General features: G+C 36.4%; 2 protein-coding genes across 4 annotated transcripts in view; one reads left to right on the top strand and one right to left on the bottom strand.

Annotated features, from left to right (window-relative positions):
- Nucleotides 1-15,182, bottom strand: part of LOC110438435 (uncharacterized) — a 28,043-nt gene extending 12,861 nt beyond the window's left edge. Inside the window, exons 1-3 of one of the 2 annotated variants that reach the window (XM_073933389.1) lie at nt 13,446-15,182; nt 12,344-12,475; nt 11,120-12,198 (exon numbers count right to left, since the gene is read on the bottom strand). In XM_073933389.1, coding sequence (XP_073789490.1) covers nt 11,120-12,198; nt 12,344-12,475; nt 13,446-13,578 — 1,344 coding nt within the window. In that variant the 5' untranslated portion in view covers nt 13,579-15,182. The remainder of the gene's footprint in view (nt 1-11,119; nt 12,199-12,343; nt 12,476-13,445) is intronic. The other variant, XM_073933390.1, reaches the window with a different exon arrangement.
- LOC101882847 (rho-associated protein kinase 2-like) overlaps nt 1-23,562 on the top strand; it is a 45,642-nt gene that overhangs the window by 4,729 nt on the left and 17,351 nt on the right. For both annotated transcript variants that reach the window (XM_073933425.1, XM_073933426.1), the window contains exons 4-6: nt 5,852-6,109; nt 7,676-7,820; nt 7,912-8,050. In XM_073933425.1, the coding sequence (XP_073789526.1) occupies nt 5,852-6,109; nt 7,676-7,820; nt 7,912-8,050 (542 nt within the window). The remainder of the gene's footprint in view (nt 1-5,851; nt 6,110-7,675; nt 7,821-7,911; nt 8,051-23,562) is intronic.

The following is a 23,562-nucleotide window of genomic DNA, read 5'->3' as shown; positions in this document are numbered from 1 at the left end:
ATGATAATTACGTGATCATCAGGATTTATATACTCAAGTATTATATCGTTCGAGGTTACAGAAGTAACCCTTTGTTCCCCGAGGAACAGGAACAGCTAATGGACAGTTATTATGGTGACGGAGTGTAGCACTTTTGTTCCCCTCCTCGGGAAACGAAGGGTTACTTCTGTAACCTCGAACGTTCCCCTTCGGTTGGGGAACTTCAGTGCTATACAGTGGATTTGATTTTGAAAAAACGGAAAAAACGACAGTACGTTGGGAAGCTTGCAATCCCGTTAGGGAGGACGCTGTGGAGGGGGGGAAAAGATGGCAGAATTTACATATGGACTAGCCCTAAAAAGGGGGAGTACGCATAGAAAAAAGTGGTTAGCGAAGAGGGAAGACATGGGTCCACCCAGGGGGGGGACTTAACCGTGGCGGAATAAGCATATGGGATCGCCTAGTGGGGATCAAGCATAGCAGGCACCTATACCCAAAACGTGGGCTGGGTCTGCCTCCTCCGGGGGCAGCGCTTGCAGGTTCACTACCTGATCTCTAAAGGGGGTGGTACAAACCTTGGGCAAATAACCCGGGCGGGCTCTCAGGATAACGTAAGAGTAGTCTGGCTCGAATTCCAGGCACGAGTCACTGACCGAAAATGCCTCCAGGTCCCCGACCCTCTTGATGGAGGCCAACGCGACCAGCAGAGCTGTCTTCAGGGACAGAAATCTTGGAGATACTGAATCGAGTGGCTCAAAGGGATCTGCGCGTAAAAAACTTGTGAGAACGAGGGCGAGATCCCAAGACGGCATGAGAGGGGGGCGGGATGGATTAATTCGCCTAGCACCCCTGAGGAACCGGATGATGAGGTTGTGCTTTCCCACGGTGCCGCCAGCTACGGCGTTATGATAAGCGGAGATGGCGGCCACGTAAACCTTGAGAGTGGGGGGTGACAGCCTGCTGTCCAGCTTCTCTTGGAGGAAAGAGAGCACAATACTGATCTGGCAATTTCGGGGGTCTTCTCTGCGAGAGACGCACCATTCAGTGAATAGACTCCACTTCAGGGCGTAGGCACGCCTCGTGGAGGGGGCTCTAGCTTGAGTGATGGTATTAACCACCGCACTCGATAGGTTACCTAAGTCTTCCTCGCGTCTAGGGACCACACGTGGAGGTTCCAAAGATCGGGGTGAGAGTGCCAAATGGTGCCCTGTCCCTGAGAGAGTAGGTCCTCTCTCAAAGGGATCTGCTAGGGGAGGGCCGTCACGAGGAGGGAGAGCTCTGATATCCAGGTCCGGTTGGGCCAGAGGGGCGCAACTAGCAGAACCTGTTCCTCGTCCTCCCTGACCTTGCACAGAAACTGCTCGAGCAGGATCACTGGGGAAAACGCGTATTTGCGCATGCCCCGGGGCTAGCTGTGGGCCAGTGCATCCGTGCCGAGAGAGCCCTCGGTCAGGGAAAAAAACAACTGTCAATGAGCATTCTCGGGGCAAGCAAACAGATCGATCTGGGCCTCACCGAATCGCGCCCATATCAGCTGGACAGACTCGGGGTGGAGTCTCCATTCTCCAGGACGTAACAGCTGCCGTGAGAGCGCATCGGCTGCACGGTTCAGCGTGCCTGGAACGTGAATGTTGCGCAGCGATTTCAGCCACGGGTGACTCCAGAGGAGCAGACGGCAGGCGAGCTGAGACAAGCGGCGAGAGCGCATACCCCCCATGCGGTTGATATACGCCGCCGCCGCCTTACTGTCCGTCCTGACCAGCACGTGTTGCCGCTTCAGCAACAGTAAAAAGCGGTGGAGAGCGAAGAACACTGCCAACAGCTCTAGGCGATTGACATGCCAAAGCAACTGGACACCCTTCCACGGGCCCGCAGCTGCATGCCCGCGACACATGGCCCCCCAACCCATGTTGGAAGCATCTGTTGAAACAACAACATGGCTGGACGCCTGTCCTAGAGGCACACCGGCCTGTAGGAATGAGGGGTCGTTCCAAGGGCTGAGGGCGCGGCGACACAGCGCAGTAACAGAGACTCGGTGTGTGCCCGTGTGCCATGCGCGTCTTGGGACCCGATCGTGAAGCCAGTGCTGAAGTGGTCCCATATGGAGCAATCCGAGCGGCGTGACGGCGGCTGCAGATGCCATATGCCCCAGGAGCCTCTGAAAGAACTTCAGTGGGACCACTAGTTTGCTGTTGAGCTCTCCCAGACAACTCAGCAACAGGCGAGCACGTTCCTCGGAGAGGTGCGCTACCATGGTTATCGAGTCCAGCTCCATCCCGAGAAAAGAGATCCTCTGCACAGGGGCGAGTTTGCTCTTTTCTCTCGGATTGAGTATGCGGATGCCCGCGAGCCGAAGGGGCGCTAAGGCACCCTCCGCGAGTTTGGTGAAGATCCGCGGAGACAGAGAGAGCCCGAAGGGGAGGACCTTGTACTGCCACGCTCGACCCTCGAACGCAAACCGCATTGGCGCTGATACTAAAAGAATTCATGTCTTTTAGTAGAATAAGGGATGTTATAGTATCTAATGATTAGCAAGGCCTATTAATATATAAAAATCATCTTTTAGACCCAACTCATATTAGTCTGGCAAATACTAAAAATCGGTTACTAGTAACAGTCACTCTTCAAATAAATGTCAACAAGTGTCTAATATTATTTAGAAAAAGAACCAGTTATCTAACAAATAAGTGCTAGTAAATATTAAAAAGGTACCAGGCTACCTAAGGAATAAACACTAATTCATGCAAAAGATAACTACTAGCATAAGACACAAACACGTTTTACTGATTAAATGCTAGTCACACCATTTGAACATTTCTAAATGTTTAATGAAAGGGACAGTTCACCAAAAAGTAAATCGTCATTTAATCACCCATCACGTTCCTAACCTGTTTTGTCTACTTCTAAAAACAAAAGAAGATATTTTGAAGAAAGCTGGAAACCTGACCCAATTGACTTCCACAGTATTTTTATTTGTTACTATGGAAGACAATATTACAGGTCTTCACCTTTGTTCAAAATATCTTCTTTACTTTTAAAGATTTGAAAGCATTTAAGGGTGAGTTAATTTTCCTTTTTTGTGAACTGTCCCTTTATGTAACACCAATGCAAGGAAGGGGAAAAAGTGTAATTGACTGCAAAAAATATAAACTTAAATAAAATAAAGTACATTTTAAGTACAATCTTATTTTTGTACTTAATAAAATTGACATCTATCTATCTATCTATCTATCTATCTATCTATCTATCTATCTATCTATCTATCTATCTATCTATCTATCTATCTATCTGTCTATCTGTCTGTCTGTCTGTCTGTCTGTCTGTCTGTCTGTCTGTCTGTCTGTCTGTCTGTCTGTCTGTCTGTCTGTCTGTCTGTCTGTCTGTCTGTCTGTCTGTCTGTTGCTTTTTTTAGGAAAAACTGTAAATGGCAATAGTTAGCCGAAAAAAGATTCTTTAATAACCTTGTTTATTTATAATATTATGCGTCACGCTTATCAACAATAATTTGTCGGTACGCCTGGGTTTGTCGGCAATCTCCAGAGTTTAAACTTCAAAAATAACCAGCTGGAGGAACTGACTCCTGGAGCTCTGGTGTCTCTGTCAAAACTCGAGGCCCTTTATCTAGAAAACAATAGACTTAAATCCCTGGACCCTTCAGTTTTCATCGGTAACCCAAACCTTCAGCAGGTGTTTATGAGCGGGAACCGTCTGGAAAGTCTTCCTGCTGGACTCTTCCTTCAACAGAAAGAGCTTGTTTTCCTCAACCTTAGAAACAACACTCTGCTGAATTTGCCCTCAGGTAGCCTATGTTCTGTGGTCGTTTGTATGCGTTATTGTCTGGTAATCCATGGCACTGCGACTCTGTGGCATTGGCTGCGTTTGCACGGAAAGAAAAATTTTCATGATGATAAAATTACTTGTCAAACACCTGAACACATGAAGGGCAGAAACATTTCTGAAATTGCTGCCACAGAGCTTGGGATCAAGGAGAACACTAGTCTATAAAGGAATAATGATTATTAGTGGTTTCACAAAGGGCAGCCCAGGTCTAGGCCTTGTTTAATTATTTAAGCAGATTTTTAGACATTATTTAGAAAAAAAAAACATTCTCGTTGTGCATCTTGAGAGAAATATATAAAACTGATGTAGGCTATTTTAAGATACCTCTCAGCAAGTTTTAATTTAGACAACTTAAACATGCACTTCAGTCTTGGACAAGGCTAAAGCTTTGTTAGTGAAACCTGGGGCAAATATTAGATCAGTTTCTACAATATAGCAAGTTAAAAAAGATTAAACATGTAAATAAAAAATGAGAAAAAAATATTAGAATTATATAATTTAAATTCAAATTAGAGAAAACATTTATTGTTTATATTTACAACAAATTCAGCTAAATCATTTTGTTGGAATAGTTTCGATTAGCATGTTGTACTGATCTCTGCATCATTGGAGTAAGCCAGATTTCCACAAATATTGTATTCTATAGGAAACTAAATTATTTAAAAGCAAGGTATTTTCTGAGAAATCTGTCAGGTTGTACTCATTATGGGTATTGTATAAGCTATAGTATTATAAAATGCTAGTTTAGGTAACTAAATGTGAAATAAGTGATCAAATCAAGTTTGGAGGATGGTGACAGTATTAACGTTGTAAATGAAAATAAATTTAAAGAATGTCTGATTTTGGTCAGCAGAGGACACTAAACTCTGGTCAATGTCATTTACTGTAAAGACACACCCTGTCGAAAAATTGGATTATTTTAAACCTATGACCTATTTTTGAACAAAATTAATTTATTTTTGGGGTTGCACTGTGATCCTAAAATAGAGCTTAATGTGAAATTCTCCTTTGACATTTAATTTGGCAAAATATACACAGTACTACCCATTAAACGCAGCCTTGGAACAATAATTTGTACTTTAAAAAAAACCCTGGTTTGGGATTAGGCATGGGCCGGTAAAAGATTTAAAAATAATAATGTTAAATGACTAAAACTACTAGTACTTCACTTAAATAGTATAAAATAGTATAAATAGTAAAATGTAAACCTGACTGAGAAAATATTCTTGACTGGCTGTTTTTCAACACTTGTATTTCACAGGATGCACCAGCCCATGTTGTAGTCAGTCAGTTATGTACTCGTGTAAATAAGGACGACAAAAAATACAGACCTGTTCATTAGACCTTGAAGCCTAATATTTCTGCTGCTGTAATGTTGATGTTAACTAACCAAAATAAAGAAAGTTAAACTTGATTTTAAGTATAACATAATTTAAATGGCAATAACTTGTTGCTAGTTGTATTTTTATAAGTGCTGTCAAATGCTTAATCACATAAAAAATTAAGTTTGTATTTACATAATATATTTTTGTGGAGTGTATATATTTATTTAGCATATATACATACATACACACAGAAATGTATATATTTGAGAAAATGTTCATTTATATCTTTATATGAAATATTTATATCTACATCAAATTATAAATAAATATAAATAATTATGTACATGTTATGAAGATGCAAATTTTAATTTTGGGTTTGATTAATTGCTTGACACAACTGTTTATGTGTATGTATATGTTCATACTTAAAATGTCATTTAATATTCCATTTATAATTTTTTATATTTTAACTTTATTATTTACATTCTGTAATTGATAACATTAAAAGTTTTTTAATAACAGTATTTAAATTATGAATTAAATATTTAAACGATTAAATAAAGTCTGTGTTCAATATCACATTGCTTATTATTTAATTTAGCTGGGTTGCTGCAACTAAAATTAAGTATTGTTAAATTTCACTGGTATTGATTACTGAAATATATTGTGACTTCTCTGTTCACCACTCTATCTCTCTGTCCACATAGCTGTGCTGTGCATTCCAAGATGAAAAGTACCTTTATTTGGTGATGGAGTTCATGCCAGGTGGAGATCTGGTGACTCGGACCAGCAATGACATCCCAGAGGAATGGGCTCAATTCTATACAGCAGAAGTGGTGCTGGCACTCAACGCCATCCATTCTCTGGGCTTCATCCACAGAGACATCAAACCAGACAACATGCTGCTGGACCGCAATGGACACCTCAAACTCGCAGACTTTGGCACATGTACGAAGATGGACTCGGTGTGTGATAAGTGCACTTGAAGTGTCTTTTAAGGGGATTTGATTCTAACGAAAATGTTTCTCTCCTTTTTTTTTTAATAATCTAATTGAATAATATTTTGCTTAGTGTGCTTTTGTGCTGATACCTTGGCTAGTTTAGGCCTGACATGGATTAACAGATATGACCACTAGGTGACACCACTACTGTAGGTGACAGCAAGTCTCTTTCTCCATGTCAAAAATAGTAGGCTACTATCTAAATCGGTACTTCATTTTAGTTCTAAGTTGTGTCTTGACAATATTAAAATAGAATAGAGGAAGTGAGAATGAAATTCTGGCTACTGCATTGACGTTGTCACTGTCATGTTGACCTGTCGTCATCAGGCCTCATAGGATAGTAAATGAATTAATTCCACACTTCAGTAATTGATAATTCTGGTACTTTTTGCCTCCTGATTCATTCAATCATTTTCCTTTGGCTTAGTCCCTTTATTAGTCAGGGGTCGCCACAGCGGAAATAACTGCCAACTTATCCAGCATGTGTTTTACACAGCGGATGCCCTTCCAACTGCAACCCACTACTGGGAAAAACTTATACACACTCCTTCAAACATACACTATGGCCACTATGGCCAATTTGGTTTATTCAATTCACCTGTAATGCATGTGTTTGGACATGGGGAGAATAAACAAACTCCAGGGCTCGAACCAGCGACCTTGTTACTGTGAGGCGACAGTGCTAACCACTGAGCCACAGTGTTGCCCCTTGCGTCTAAATTTCTACTACTAATTCGGATGTACAAGGTCACATGCTGTTTTTCATAAACTGTATACAAGGGAAGTGTGGGATTTTGAATTTATTCTGTTTTGATAAGTGATTCAATGAACATTTATTCAAACAATTGATTCAAAATGGCTGACTCATTTAGAAACGAAGCAATTAGTGACTGTCTTTGTTGATGATTTATTTAAAACAGATTGAAGTTCAACACACACACACACACACACACAAACTCTTGCTCTAAGATGCACATTTTCTGCTTCAGCTTTGTTTGGTATTTTCTGTTGATCTGTTGAACAGAACTCGCTTTATTGTGTTTTAATGGATGTTCGGGAAAGCCTGCTTGTGTTAACTTGCTTGTATTATTTCACAAAATCCTACACATTTTAAATTTTGTTCGTTTTTCTTAATTGAATGAAGCTCTCTGCAATGCCAGCTCACAATACAAGTACATTTTTATTGAAAACGATAAATATCATACACCAGTAGTTGGTGTGTTTACATGTACTGTACATGACCGAGAATGAGAGAGTTTCTTTTAGATTTTGTAATGTGGAGATTTACAATTATCACCTCACACATTGCAGCAAATTTGTTTAAACAATCATTAACGTAGGTTACAGAAGTCCTCCATTCGGTGATGATAGATGTCAGTGCTGCCATCTTGTGTCTAGATTATACAGTGCAGTCCTTGAATTGAATGAATATGAATTGTGTAAATAATTGAAATTTTAAACAAACTTGTATTTCAGCTACATTAACTCATCCAGTAATGTTTATATCCATGTCTCTACATGTGTGTTTAGACTGGTTTGGTAAGCTGTGACGCTGCTGTTGGGACACCTGTTTACATTTCTCCAGAGGTTTTAATGTCTCAAGGAGGGACTGGTTATTACGGTCGCGAGTGTGACTGGTGGTCTGTTGGTGTTTTTATTTATGAGCTTCTAGTGGGTGAGTAGTGTCAGCTTCATATGCATCTCTTGTAATTTTAGTTCAGTGTTCTGATCATTAAATTTATTTATTCGTCTGTCACTCTGAGCAGGCGACACTCCATTTTATTCCGAGTCTCTGGTGGGCACATATGGAAAGATCATGGATCACAAGAACAGCTTAACTTTCCCAGATGATATTGAAATGTCAAAGGATGCCAAAGACCTCATCTGTGCCTTTCTGAGTAGCAGGTGAGACTGAGAAAAGTAAAGATTTGATTTGAGTTTTTTTTTTTTCTTTCTTGTCAAGTTCAGACTCTTCGTCTCTTAAAATACCCTTACTTGTTTGTTTTCAGAGGTTGGCTGGTAACATGTACAGTATTTTTGTCAATTTGAAATTAACTTTACTGTAAAAAAAAAAGCAAATTTTCAGGACAATTTATTACACACATGATGAGATTTCTTTTGTAGTTTGGAGTTTATAACCTGGGTTTGACATTAGCTTTTTTGATCACCAGCCACAGTGGCTAGGAGTTTTCCAACATTACTAACCACTCGCCATTTTCACTAACCACAATTTTAATGTTGGAAAAATATATTTTATATTCATAAATTTGAATTTGACATGCTAACTTTATTGATTTATACTTGATGTCCACATGCCTCCTTGTTCATTTAACATTTTTGTGTGTTGTTTATGACCTTGCTCAATGAACATGAGCACATGGGATGTAATTTTTATAGTGTCGCAATGTAATTAATTTAATTTTATTTTTATTAATAGTTTATTTCACATGAGTTTTTAGGGCTCGACACTAAGGATTTGCTAAGTTTTTCTCTGGCTGCACCGAACTAATTATTTTTTTGAAACACATTTAAAAAATGTGTAAAGCAAACAAAATAAAGCTATATGCATACACTTTTTATTCACAGTTGATACTTAAAAACAATATTCTCATATACTGTAAATACATTTATCACAGCCAAAGTGGCTAGTGAGAGTGGCTGTCTAACCCGCGACAGCTGAAATCTACCCGCATTTGGCGAGTGTTAATGTCAAGCCCTGTTTATAACGTTTAATGTAATCACAGGGTACCTTAGATCTGTTATCATTGTTATCATATGAAATTTTCCCTATTTTGTAAATGTTTGTGGTCAGTAGGATTTTTTTTTTTTTGCTTAATGGTTTTAGAAAATCGTTGCACTTTTTTCCAAAATGGCAATCTTAAGGAATATTTCTTAAACACCAAATCATATATTTTTAAATTTAATTTAAGGAGAACATACAAGTCGCTATTAAAAAAGCTCTTAAAAGCTTTTAAAAGCTCTTCATAAAATAAGTCTTTCATAAAACTTTCATGTCCTACTGCTTTTACTAGACACTTACTAGCGTAATTAACCCTTACTTGTTTGTTTTTAGAGGTTGGCTGGTAGTGAAATTAATTAATTATTTTTTTCAATTTGAAATTAGCTTTACTGTAAAAAAAGTAAATTTTCTGGACAATTATTTACACATTTTGATTTCTTTTGTAGTTTATGACATATATAATGTAAATACAGAGCACCTAAGATTTGTTATCGCTGAAAACAGTAAAGTTTTCTTGCCATAAATTACAAGGCACAGAAATAAAGGAGATTAATTTAGCAGCTTCAGTGAGAAAAATGTGCAGTTTTTGCTCAGTTTATTCTCAGCTAATGTGATGGAAAAACATATTTTGCCTCTGTAGCCAGAATATGATGATCCATTTCCCCAAACACAAATGTTGGCTATAAAAAATAAATAATCTTTATTAAACCATTCAAGATATTCAATGATTTTTTTCTCATAATTTTGCAGCCCTGTATAATTGACCCACAGTTTTGTACAACCCAGTGTTGTTGTTGTTTACACTGTGTAGTGTTCTGATTGATTGAAATAGTAAATAATGTGTATATTTGACAAAATACAACCATTTCAATATAATCTTAGCCTGATTACTACAGATACCTAAAACATAAATAAATAGTTTTATCAGTGAAAAAAAACGTTTTATCAGTGTTATTATATGAAATGTTCCCTATTTTTTAAGGTTTATGGTCAATAAGATTTTTTTTCTTTAATGGTATATACATAATAGATTACAAATATTAAGTTAAACTTGGTACAACTTTAAAAATGTTATTATATTAAAAGATGTTAAAGTAACATCAAAATATTTGTTGTCTTGACTTTTTTTCATTACATTTTTTACAGTGCAGCTAAAACGTTTTTTTTTTCTATTCTTTAGCGGATAAATAGCTTTTTTGAATTGCCTGAAAAACCACCTCTTGCCAGTCTGAAGTGTGTGTGTGTGTGTGTGTGTGTGTGTGTGTGTGTGTGTTTGTTTGTTTGTGTGTTTGTGTGAGAGTGGCAGTTTTTGCTAATTAAACATTTCCAATGGACATATTTTCAATTCATAATTTCAGTTTGTGCAACTGTAGGGTAATAGAAACGGAGCGACTAGAGACCTGCACTAAAAGTCTTTAGTCTTGATGGTAAAGTAAACTAAGAGTTCATTAAGTTAGAATTAGATAGAAGTCTAATTGAATAGATTATTAATGGATTTTCATTGTTTGAAGATGTGATGGATTTGTAAGTGGTTTCTATGAAGCTTGTTTCTGCCTCGGAAAGATAGCAATTCTCTGAATTATTCGACTTTAACAATTCTAAACAAGAAATCTGAATCGCAATATAAATCTTAAAGGTCAGACTCCAGGATCTGTAGGTTTACTGTATTAGTGCTGGGCAGATTAATCACATGCAAAATATAAGTCTGACATTATATATGTGTGTGTATTATATATATTTGTTTTGTATATGTGATACACACATACATAGAAACTAAACTATACAAAACAATTTTGTTACATATATATGTTTACATTTATGTTTAATCTAAATATAAATCAATATTTTCTTTAAACAAACAAAATTCAATACTTTTGAAACAGAGAATTAAGCAGATGAACACAACACACAGCACATACAGTATTGTACAAAACACATTTTTATTGATGTTGTACAATGTTGTTCACCCTCCTCCTTCACATACAGTATGTCTCTACTCCTCTACTTTGTTCTTTGTCTTCCTCGTTCATACTGTTACTTTTTCTTGGCCGCCTCCTCCTCCTCCTTTTCTTCACCACCTCCTCCTCCTCCTCCTCCTCCTTTTCAATGTCATTCATTTGCTCTTTCTCCTCAATGTGATTCTCCACCTCCTCACTTTCCTTTCCTTCCATCTCCTCCACTTCTTCCACCTTGCAGTTTTTTCTTGGCCGCCTCCTCCTTCTCCTTTTCTTCACCTCCTCCTCCTTTTCAATGTCATTCATTTGCTCTTTCTCCTCAATGTGATTCTCCACCTCCTCACTTTCCTTTCCTTCCACCTCCTCCACTTCTTCCACCTTGCAGTTTTTTCTTGGCCGCCTCCTCCTTCTCTTTTTCTTCACCTCCTCCTCCTCCTTTCCAATGTATTTTATTTTCTCCTCATTGTTCTCTTCCTCAGCTTTCATCTTGTCCTCCTCCTCCTTTATTTGCTCAAACAGAAACTTTGCTGCAGATAGCCTTCTGGCGATAATTTTCCTTCTCCAGAGCTCCTTCTCTGACAGTCGGGTGCTGGTATCTTTTCTTTTCTTTTTCTCCACCACCACCTTCTCCTCTTTCATCACCTCCTCCTCCTCTTTCGTCACCTCCTCCTCCTTCTCCACCACCTCTTCCTTCTGCATTATCTCTTTCTCTTCCTCCTTTTTCTCCACCACCTTCTCCTCCTCCATTTTCCTTCTCCAGAACTCCTCCTCTGACAGTCGGGTGCTGGTATCTTTCTTTCTTTTCTTTTTCTCCACCACCACCTTCTCCTCTTTCATCACCTCCTCCTCCTTCTCCACCTCTTCCTTCTGCGTTATCTCTTTCTCTTCTTCCTTTTTCTCCACCACCTTCTCCTCTTTCATCACCTCCTCCTCCTTCTCCACCTCTTCCTTCTGCATTATCTCTTTCTGTTCTTCCTTTTTCTCCACCACCTTCTCCTCCTCTGTTAGTTGGGTGCTGGTATCTTTCTTTATTTTTTTATTTGTCTCCACCATCTCCACCACCACCACCATCACCACCACCTTCTTCTTTTTCATCATCTGCTCCTTCTCCACCACAATCTCATTCTGCATTATCTCCTTCCCTTCTTCCTTTTTCTCCACCACCTTCTCCTCTCCACTTTTCTCCTCCTCCTCCTCATTTGTCTTCTCTTGCTTTGTGTTATCTTTCTCTTTGTCCACCATCACCACCTCCTCCTCTTCCATCACCTCCTCTTTCTTCTCCACCACCTCCTCCTGCATTATCTCCTTCACTTCTTCCTCTTCCACAATCATCTTTTCATAGATCTCATGTTCAGAATCTGTTAAGACAAATGATTGCAGTTTGCACATAGTACAAAGTCATTTTCAAGGAGACGTTAAACTCCAGATAAAGGGGAGTAAAAATACAGTTTATTAATGACATTATACACTAGAAAATATTGAGATGCAAAAACCATCATTTACCATCAGATGAGGAAAGTGTGAACGGCTCATTACGAGGACAGAAGCAGAACCATCGAAGAGCAGCTCTGATGAAAGAAGCAACCTTGCTCTTCTTTCTCTTCTTTCTCTTTTCTTTTACTTTCTCCTTCTCATCTGTTAAAAGAGAAATGATTGCACATCTTTACACACTTGTCCACAGTAATTTGAGAGAAATTTAAAATGAACATTCACCAAAAACAAAAACCCCAATATATAACCATTTACCATGGATTTGCTACACTTTTGTGTTTTATTATTAATTATTGTATTTGATTATAATATTTTATTATTTTCATGTTATATAAAACTGCTTACACAAATGATCAATGCACCAAACGATTTAAAAACTACATGTTTAGTGCACTTTTTTAAAATAGAAAGCTGAATACTGGGTTATATTGCACAGCTAGAGTTTTTCAGCCAACAGTAAATTTCCGATGAAAGGTTTCAGTGATTATTTAACATTTTATAAGGTTGCTTTTACACCATAAACATCGTGATGTAATTAAATTACAATCAGTTAAATTAACCCAAGCATTCGTTTAGTTGTTCAAGCATAAAACGAGACAATAGTCTATTGTATGGAACCGCTAGCACCGTCAGTACCAGCAGACTAGCGCAGAAACTCCATTTAAAATACTGAGCTAAAATAAATTTTCATGTTTATTTTAAATGTCATTTAATGCAGTGATTCTTGTCCGGTCTGAGACCCACTTTATATCAAATATATATTAGTCAGTGAAGATCACATATTTTTAAAGAGAACAGATCTTAAATGTGGTGATTTTGTAATGGAAAGACAGTTCACCGAAAGCCATCGGGGCTGTCGGTTGAAAATGAAAAGTCTGTGTGCATATCTCATTTTACTAAAGGATTTTAGACTAAAGTTGTATCAGAAAAGCTGAAAATGAAATACATTATCATTTTACCCAAAATGTTGCATTAAGATTCACGTGAATGCAATGATAGCCAGCAGTTTAACCAGCTGTCTATTATCCTGTACAAACATTATTTTTAATAGTAAGTATATTATTATGTCAGGAAAACACTGGATATTGGATAGCACAATGTAAATAAGACTCACTATTAGTGCCATTTCTTGGCCTTTCTTTGAGCTGCTTCACTTTTTTCTGGCTCTGGGAGATCTTGCAGGCTTTGTCTTCCTCCATTTTAGCAGCTGATGTTGTGGGGAGATCAGAAATCTGTTCAACCATCATATAATCGGTACAGGGTTTCAGTCTTTCACCTGTAACCACTCAAAAACTTGGGGTTTGCTAGCTGGAATAGGATGAGGATTTCGGTCTTGCACCGTGAATCACTCAAACGGAAGATGTTCAATCGCTGAGACAGTCTCAAAACACTCGGAACGCAAGTTTTTTAACACTTAACAGCCAAAAGCACACCTGTACTACTCCACTTCAACAAACCCACAAGATATTCTCCGATGATGCAGGGCTTCAAGTACACTTTTGGAATGCGTTCTATTCTCAGAACATGTCACTATGGTAACAAGACATAAGACTAAGAAATGTTTTCTTTTAAACTCAAATGACTGCAAATGTGCAAATGACATAAAATAAATGAAAAAATAGCTAAATAAATTGATCTAAGGGACAAAAGCTGTCTTAAATAGATAATCAGTTAGAAATTGATGTAACTGTAGACAAAGAAGCACAACAAATGAAACCTGTGAGGTGAAACTCAAACCACAAAACTGACATATATTGACTGAAATAATATCTAATAAATTATGTTAAAGTATTCCGCTTCAATGTGATCCATCCACCAAGACATGCTGCAAATATACATGCCATTCCATAAGAAATAAATAATATAGTCATTAGTGTAGGAGTGCAACATCAACTCGCAGGAAAACAAAAATCAAAACTAAATGTAAATAATTACCTTTGAACAGGAAATATAGTTTAACAAATGAAAATCAAGAAAATAATTCAGATTCAGGTCGTAAGAGGCAGAACAAATATGTGCAAAAGCGCAGGCAACATATATTCAAAATGTGAATCAAAAATAGTTGAGTTGGTAACACTGAGTGATCAAAAAATGAAATACAAAATAACTTCATTTACTAAAGTATAGCCAGAATGTTTTTTTTAAACTGCAGATAATGCTAAACATGCTAAACTTTTAGGAATAGTGTATTAGTGTAGTAATTGATCATTTTTATATCCCTTTACATAATCTTTCATTTACAATCAAATTATTTACATAAGAAAGTGTGAGTGGACAACATAAAGTTTATAAATAGGCATGAAACTTAAGGGTTTATAACAGAAGCGCATTAGAATAAGAGTTATACTCAATCAGTTTGGACCAAATGCTAACAATATATATTTTTGCATTTTTTTGTGTAGTTTTCTTCATAATAAATATACTTTAAACAATGTTAAACTTGTAATTAAAAAAGAGGCATGTTGAAAAAAATCTACACAACTATTCAATTCAATTCAGCTTTATTTGTATAGCGCTTTTACAATGTAGATTGTGTCAAAGCAGCTTCACATAAATGGTCATAGTAACTGGATCAGATGCAAACTAGAGTTTTCTTGTTTTGACTCATTAAAATATGTGGTAAAGAAATAACTACATGTGTTCCTTTTTCAATTTCATTGCTCCAACCGGGCCATTAACCAAAAACCATTAGTGTTTAGACATGTATGATCTAAAATTTCATTCATAATGGTCTTAAAATGATCTTAAAAAGTCTTAAATTTGACTTGATGAAACCTGCAGAAACGCTGAAATAATGAGGGCTTTTGTTATGGTGCAGACAGAGAAAGGTAACTTTTTACTACAATAAAATCACATTAAATACATTTCCTTATTGAAATCATTATTTATTTTAAATGAATTCAAATCAAAAGAGCTAGTCAAAGCTGTTAAGTATTGCCAAAGTATTGCAGAATACATAAACAATGAGTACAATCTTAAAGTGATTTTGTAATACATATATAGAATATATACCTACACACACTTAGTTTTAATAAGTACGCAAATAAGAAAACTGATATGATTATTAAAAGATAATGGGAAAAAACTATTAAGAATAATAAATAAAAATACAATACACAATGGTTTATTTATTCAGATGGTTTGTAGTAATACCATCCATATATATGTGTTTGTGTATGTGTGTGTGTGTGTGTGTGTAAATTGTGTTTTTTGCATCATATAAGTATTTTGACTTTAATAATGGGAATAAAACAAACTTTAAACAAACCTGAGATGGAAATAATGAAAAAAGCAAAATGGTAATTAGAGGGAAAAAACATAAATCCAAAACTATTTAGTCACATAATACACTATATATTCACTGGCCACTTTATTAGGTACACCTTAATAGTATCATATTTCCTTTTGCCTTCCGAACTGCCTTAATTCTTCGCGGCACAGATTCAACAAGGTACTGGAAATATTCCTTAGAGATTTTGGTCCATATTAACATGATAGAATCACTAAGTTGCTGCAGATTTGTCAGCTGCACATCCATGATGTGAATCTCCCTTTCCATCATATCCCAAAGGTCCACTATTGGAGGCCATTTGAGTACAGTGACCTCATTGTCATGTTCAGGAAACCAGTCTGAGGCATTGACATAATGCTCAATTGGTACTAGTTGGCTCAAATTGGCACAATAGAATAAAAACAGTTATACTAGGAATTAGTATTTAGATACTTTTTTCTATGTGAATATATTTGAAAATCAATTAGATTCCTGTGATTTAGTTTTTCAGAATTTTTTGTTTGTTTGTTTGAAAATACTTCTCAAGCACACATTATATGATTTGCCATTTTAAAGACGTTTCTAATGTTACAAAAGATTTTATTTTAAATGAATGCTGCTGAAATCGATTTTTGTGTACAGAGTGTTAAAAGTAAAATGTATGAACTGCATAAAGTTTTAGATTTGATCATATATTAACGATAAAAATCTTATCTAATGTATGTATTAATTGGTTTTTAAAGGTTCAAGACACCCTGGAGCACTTTAAAAAAATGAACAGATTTGTGTGTGTTGAACATCAGTTAAGACAATGTTAGCACCTGTCAGCTTTAATTGTGGATAAATCTGGATCATTTTGAACTTTTGTCAGCTAATTTCATCTTCCGGGTTTAAAATAATTTTTGGAGCGGGATCAAAATCAATGATGTAGCACGAATCTGCTAGTGGAGTGATGACGCATTAGTTTCTCATTATTATTCATAGACTGAGTTTTCATATCCTATGAGCTGTGAGACCCAATAACTTGGTGAGACGGCGTCTGCTCATGGCATGGGTTGTATGTTTACATGAACCACGGGGTTTGTTGCATGTTTTTCCCTGCGATGTTGTCAGGTCCGATAAAGCAAAGCTATTAGTTTGCAGCAAGCATTTTTGTCTGGAGAGCTTTATGATATTTGTAAAATGGCAGACTTTTTTCAGTTGAGTTCGTTTCCATTCAGACATATCGCCTATATCCACCTATGTTTAAAATCTTCCGGATTACCAGTAGGGATAATGGTTGAAATGGATAGGGCAAGAGACCTGCTGCACCTCTATCCACTGTGTTTGCATTCAGACCCAGGAGTTGAGGAGGAGAGAAATCCTCCTCATTTATAGTGTATATATAAGCATGATTATCTTTAATTATATAACAAATTGTCGTCATGTGTATATGAAATTATGAATAATAAATGTAGCAGGACATTAAATTGCTGTTTATTTCTTTGAATTTTCACTTTATAAACTATAAAATCATATCTATAAAAAATCTCTCCTGATGGTTTGTGTATATATGATATGATATGATATGATATGATATGATATGATATGATATAATATGATATGATATGATATGATATGATATGATATGATATGATATGATATGATATGATATGATATGATATGATATGATATGATATATGCACAAAAATGTTAAGCACCAAGCGAATCAACATGTTTTCATCGATAAAATATGAACTCTTTAACACCAATAATTGTTCTAAACAATTTCTTGAGTAATATTTCAGAAAATTCAGCTTTGAACTACAGGAATAAATAAAAAATGTTACAAAATGTTCACATACAATTGAAGACAAAATTATTAGCTCTGTAAAAATTTCACAGGCTAATACCCTTTACTTCAACTGTAGAAAACAGCTGCAGACTAGAAGAGATTTCTTTTAGAACATGAAAAATATCTTCTCCAGATGAACATTAATTCATTATTATTCTTCTATTCTACACAAGCTGGAGGAGTCAAACCGTACGCTGACTGTGGATGTTGCCAACCTGGCCAGTGAGAAAGAGGAGCTCAACAATAAACTGAAGCACATACAGCAAAGTGAGCTGACTTCTATAATAATATAAATAGAGTGATGGTACAATGTTCATTTACCATGCTTTAACATTTAATAAACAGAGCTGGAGAAGATCAAAGAAGAAGAGAAACAGATGAAATCTCTCACAGTGTCGTATGAGAAGCAGATACAGGTGGAGAAAACACTCAAGATTCAGGTGCATTTTGAATTTTTTATCACAGCTTTGTAACTGTTGATTACATCATAGCTTAAAATAGCTGTTTTTTTTTTTCATGTCTCGGCTGAATTCCAATATCAGATGTCTGTATTGTAGGCTATAAACAAGCTGGCGGAGGTCATGAAGAAGACGGACGGCAGGCCACAGCAAATCAACAACACAGACATCCGCAGGAAGGAGAAGGAGATCAGACAACTCCAGCTGCAGCTCCGCACGGAGAAAGAAAAGCTTAACCACTCCATCATCAAATACCAGAGAGAAATCAACGACATGCAGGCTGTAAGTGACACTAAATAAATGTAACATATGCATCTCATAGGAAAGGGGGAGGGGGGGTGTACTCGTACTGTATATGCTGAGCACTGTAAGCGTGTATTTATGGATGTTAGTCATAACTGAAATATTCTACTTTTATTCTACTGTTGTTTTAAGTTCTTTTGACGTTAACAAGGCTGCATGTATATTATCAAATTATATTTATACACATAATAATGTGAATTGCTTCTTTTTTTACAAATTGGTAGTTTGCTTTCAAATATAAAACGTATCAGAACCGCATATAAAATAATAAATCATATGTTTGTATTGATGTATTTTATTACTACATGGAAAAAAAGTTTTCATGTTAAACAAGATTGCAAGTATTTGATCCAAAATGTATTAACATCAAAAAAATTGTGGCATATTTCAGCCAATGACATTTTAAAATATTTGAATGTTTTTTTTTTGTTTGTGTTAATGTTAATTTACTCCTGTGATGTCAAAGCTGAATTGTCAGCATTTGTTTTTTCAATGTTGCTCGATCCTTTATTATATATTTACATTTTTTACTTCATAAATCAATATACAGTACTACTATGATGTTCATGAAATATCTTATTATCAATGCTGAAAACAGTTGTGCTGCTAAATATTCCAGTGGAAACTGTTAGAAGCTTTTTAAAAGACATTAAATAAAGCTGAATTTTACTGGATTTAGATTCTTGTAACATTTTAATGTATTTACTGTCATTTTAGATCGGTTTAATTGCTTGCTAAAAATTGCTTGTTATAAAATTGTTGATATAAACCGAAGCTTTTGAAAATGCATTTTAACACATGGAGTTTTGAACTCTGAAAAGAATCTGTTGTTTGGTTTTTGTCCTCCAGTGAATTACGACATGTCCACAGCGAAAGAGATGCTGCTGCTGGCAAACTCCACAGAGGAGCAGAAGAAGTGGGTCAGTCGGCTGCTCAAGAGGGTTCCGCGTAAACCCTCCACCCACTACCCTTTCCCCTCAGCCGTCGCCTCGCCTCGCTCAGTCTTCACCCAGACTTTCACACCGAGCAGCCGTCAAAGTGCACTCTACACGACAGCAGCCCTCCAGCAAGAACAGGTGAGGAGGAGACGCTTTCACTCACCCTCAACTTATTCCAAACATGTGTCTCTCTTCTGTTCAACACAAAAGAAGATATTTTGAAGAATGCTGTAAATTGGTAGCCATTGGCAGACACAGTAGAGAAAAACAAATACTTTGGGTACATTCTTCAAAATACCTTCTTTTGTGTTCATTAGAAGAAAGATACTGATAGAGATTAAAAACTGATTTTGACAGAATTTACATTTTTGAAGAAACTATACCTTTAATGCCCAGATATAAAGAATGTTTTGTTCTTCGTTAGGAAGAAAAAATAAGTTTGAAATTCCAGAGTGGTGGTTTAATGTTTGTGAACATCTTGACATCATCAACACGCCTCAGTGATGTTTAGATGAATATGTAAATATGTGCTGTGCAATTTTTTCCTACAGTAACAACTAAATAAACGTAAACAAAAATGACTGGTGACAAAACAGCAGTTTTCAGCAATCCAGTCATGTGGAGTCCCATCATGTTTATAGCAGTTTAATCAAATACACCAAGTATTAAGCTTTTTAAGTATCAAACATGATCAAATCTTTTCTTAAAGAGCCCATATTATACATGAAATAGGGTCATGTCTTGGTTGTAAGAGTCTCCAACAACAGTTTAATATGCATGCAAGGTCAAAAAACACTTTCATGGTCTTATAATCTGCATTTATTTTTACCTAAATATCCCAGCGACTCCCGTATGAATCGTCCAGTGATTAATTTGTTCCCAAACCCCTCCTTAGCGCAAAGCTAATCTGCTCTGATTGGACCGATGACAGTCTGTCGCGATTAGTCGACTGCCTTCAGTCAGAGAGTAAAATGGCCAATAGCTAATCAGCAATATAAAAAGTAATCACAGTTCATACACGCTCGATAGTGTAGGCGTGGATTTTAGCTGCCACACACACACACAAAAACACACACACACACACCTCCGGACGACAACGCTCCCGCTTCCGCCCGCACCTGCCAGGTTTTAGCCTGAGAACCCGCTCCGTTTTCTGCCCGCCGCGCCCGATCCCGCTAGAGCGGGGGAGAAAACAACCAAAAATCACCCAGCTATACAGTCCAGACAGCCAAGATGTCTGTATAAACACACACACAACACCCAGCACACAAAACTCTCGCTCGCTCGCTCTCTCTCTCTCTCTTTCTCTCTCTTTCTCTCTCTCTCTCTCTCTCATACGTGCGCGTGCGCACTAACACACACAAGCACCAAGCAGACTCTCTCTTTCTCATTCGCATAGCAATATCCGTGATATTGCTAGACAGCCCGCTCCCGTCCCAAATTAAACCCGTTACCGACCGCTCCCGCGATTTATTCGGAAATTCAGAATGCAGAACTCTACCACGGAGCTCCATAAACAAAGCAGCGCGCATCGCGTTTTTAACGTGAATTTGCACGCGATAAGAGAATATAGCTAGTTAACCTGATACAGTACACTCGGTTACAATTAACAAATCACAACTAAATACATTTGCAAGCTAGAGTCAACGAGGCAACAACTTTAACCGCACGTACTTACACTTGAGAAAGGTAGGAAGAAACCCATCCTGACATCCATCAGTAAGTTACTCTTTACTGATCCTTCCTTTAACAAACTCAGATGAAGTATTCTTTGTAGCATGTAGCTTCCAGAAGTTTCCAGTAGTTTCCAACTGCTTGGTTATAATGCTGATGTTTCATCTTTTGGTAGAGACTCAATATAATATCCATCTGCAGTGTGACTTCTATCGACCGGCATGTTTGTGTGCGTGTGTTTGTTTGTGTGTGTGTATGTGTGTGTGTGTGTGTCTGGGTTTCTGCGTCAGAGGGCGGGGCCTCAGGTTTGAAATCTCTCGGGTTTGCGCTTGCACGTGAATAACTTGGTTTCGTTCGTACGTCATGGCGAAACACCTAATGACTCGGTATCAAGGCGACTCGTTTGAAGCACTATGAGTCGACTCTTTTATAGATGAATCAACCGTTTTAAACACTGTATTCTTACAGATTTAAGCCTTAGCTGGATACTTCACTTCACTTAGAGCTGTGTTACACACTACATGGAGGGGAATTTTCAAAAACCCATAATATGGGCTCTTTAATAAATTACCCTTCCACTGTAAAGCAGCTCTTAGTCTTAAAAATAAAGCTTCTATATTGGCATAGATGGTTCCATGAACAGCTTTAAATATCCATTCCATAAAGGTTTCATTACAGTGAAAAAATACGTTGATAATCTTAAATATCATTGAATATCTTGAATTCTCGCTGAGAAAAAAGCGTTATTTGAATTAAAAGGTTCTTTGGGGAACCAACAATGGTTACTTTTTAGTGCAAAACTTTTTCGAACCTTTATTTTGAATGTGTTGGATTGTATTGGCCTCAATAGACTTAGCAGAACAAATGCGCTGGAGACGATTAACCTGTTAAAAAAGGCGAAGCTCTAAAGCCACACCTACGTAAAATGGGACCAGGCAATGACCGTTTAAAGGTGTTTACCAGCGGATGCAAACTTTTGCTCAAAATGACAACATCAATTTCTGTTGATGTATACTGGGGCCTTTAGGTTATATTGAAATATAGTAGAATTGGAGGATAGAGTAACAAGACTTCATCTAAAGCAATGTTTGAAATCTTCTTTTACTAACACTTGATGTTTTATTGGATAAAAAAGAGAAATAGCTTGATTTATTCATCATTTCCCATTCAGCTCTTTGCCATTACCTCATTTTGTGTGCCAAATATATTCATTTTCATTCCAAAACATGTTTATTTGTAGTTCTACAATAGTAATGAAAAAGAATTATAATTTAACGGTTCAAAACATTTGAATGTTTATCGTGCTTTATTAGTTAGAATTTGCAAAACTCAGCATTTTAGTTGCAAAAATGATGCAAAAAACCTTCTGATTAACCACTGAAATAAGCATTAGTTTTGTTAAATATAAAAATAATTATCATTAATTGATAACATTCTATTTTTGTTAATGCTAAAAAAAATTTTAAAAACTACAAGCAAATATAAATAAAATCATGTTTCATTTTCTTAATTCTGTAATAATACATTTGTGCTAATAGTTAAAACACTTTATTTTATTTTATTTTATTTTATTTTATTTTATTTTATTTTATTTTATTTTATTTTATTTTATTTTATTTTATTTTATTTTATTTTATTTTATTTTATTTTATTTTATTTTATTTTATTTTATTTTATTTTATTTTATTAGACAAAGCTCTTCCATGAAAAATTAAATGCCTAATTCATGCCAATTCATGTAAAGTCACTTTCTGAAAAATAAATCTTTTTTACTTTCCTGCATACACTTCTGTCTGAACTGTTCTGCTCAGCTTTAAACTAAAAAGTGTATCACTGCACTGCTATTGTTGTTGTTCTGATTAATTGCTCATATATAGATACATATCTCAAAATAAAAGAAAAATTCATCCAAAAATTTACTTGTATAGACTGCTCACTGTAATGTTGTGCAAGGAGTTGTGGTCACTTTGAAAAACAAATACCTCACTAAACATAAAGAAAGTCAGCAAATCAATTTGGCATTTTCATTTTTGGGTGAACTACTGCTTTTAATTGAGGTAAACATAGTGTAGTGTCATGTATGTAGACTTGGCTGTGAAGATGTCAATAGCTTACAATGATACCGCTAACCTTTTGTAGCCCTGGCCCAATGCTCCGTATCATTCTTCACTGACCTTTCACCTTCCCTACTCGTGTAAATGTGTGGACAGTAAGTACCGTGCACTACATCTTTTTTCTGCTCATCTTCAACATGTTTGGCTGCTTGTTCTCTTCTCTGTTTGCATCTGAATCCTCAGTACTAAAAAACACTCCACTAACAATGCAGGCTCTCTCTTTTAATTCCATAATATTGCCATCTAATCCTATCTAAGCTGTGAATATTTTATTTTATACTATTTTCAACCCAGTAAACGGGTTACTCATAGTGGTCTTAATGTCTAAAATGTAACTTAAACTCTGTATGTATCTTTCAGTGTTCAAGAAAACACAAAAAATCTCTATATATTTTTAAAGGCTGAAAAAGTGATAACATTACCAATCTTTTTTTTATTTTGTGGCCAAAAAAAGAAAAATGTATCTTTTGTGTTTTTTCCCCAAGTTTTTTTTTTTCATGACATCTCTGCCATGGTCATTTTTGTGACATTTTAATTGAAATCTTTGTAAATAAAGAGCAGTGGGTGTCTCCATCACATCATGTAGAGCTTAAAAAAATAAACAGCAGTTTTCCAAAAATGAAATGTTCCAATAATGAA

This window comes from Danio rerio, chromosome 20 (genome assembly GCF_049306965.1).
Source record: "Danio rerio strain Tuebingen ecotype United States chromosome 20, GRCz12tu, whole genome shotgun sequence".
Taxonomy (NCBI): Eukaryota; Metazoa; Chordata; class Actinopteri; order Cypriniformes; family Danionidae; genus Danio; species Danio rerio.
The sequence above is the reverse complement of the archived record's forward strand: the minus strand, read 5'-3'. Positions and strand labels throughout refer to the sequence as shown.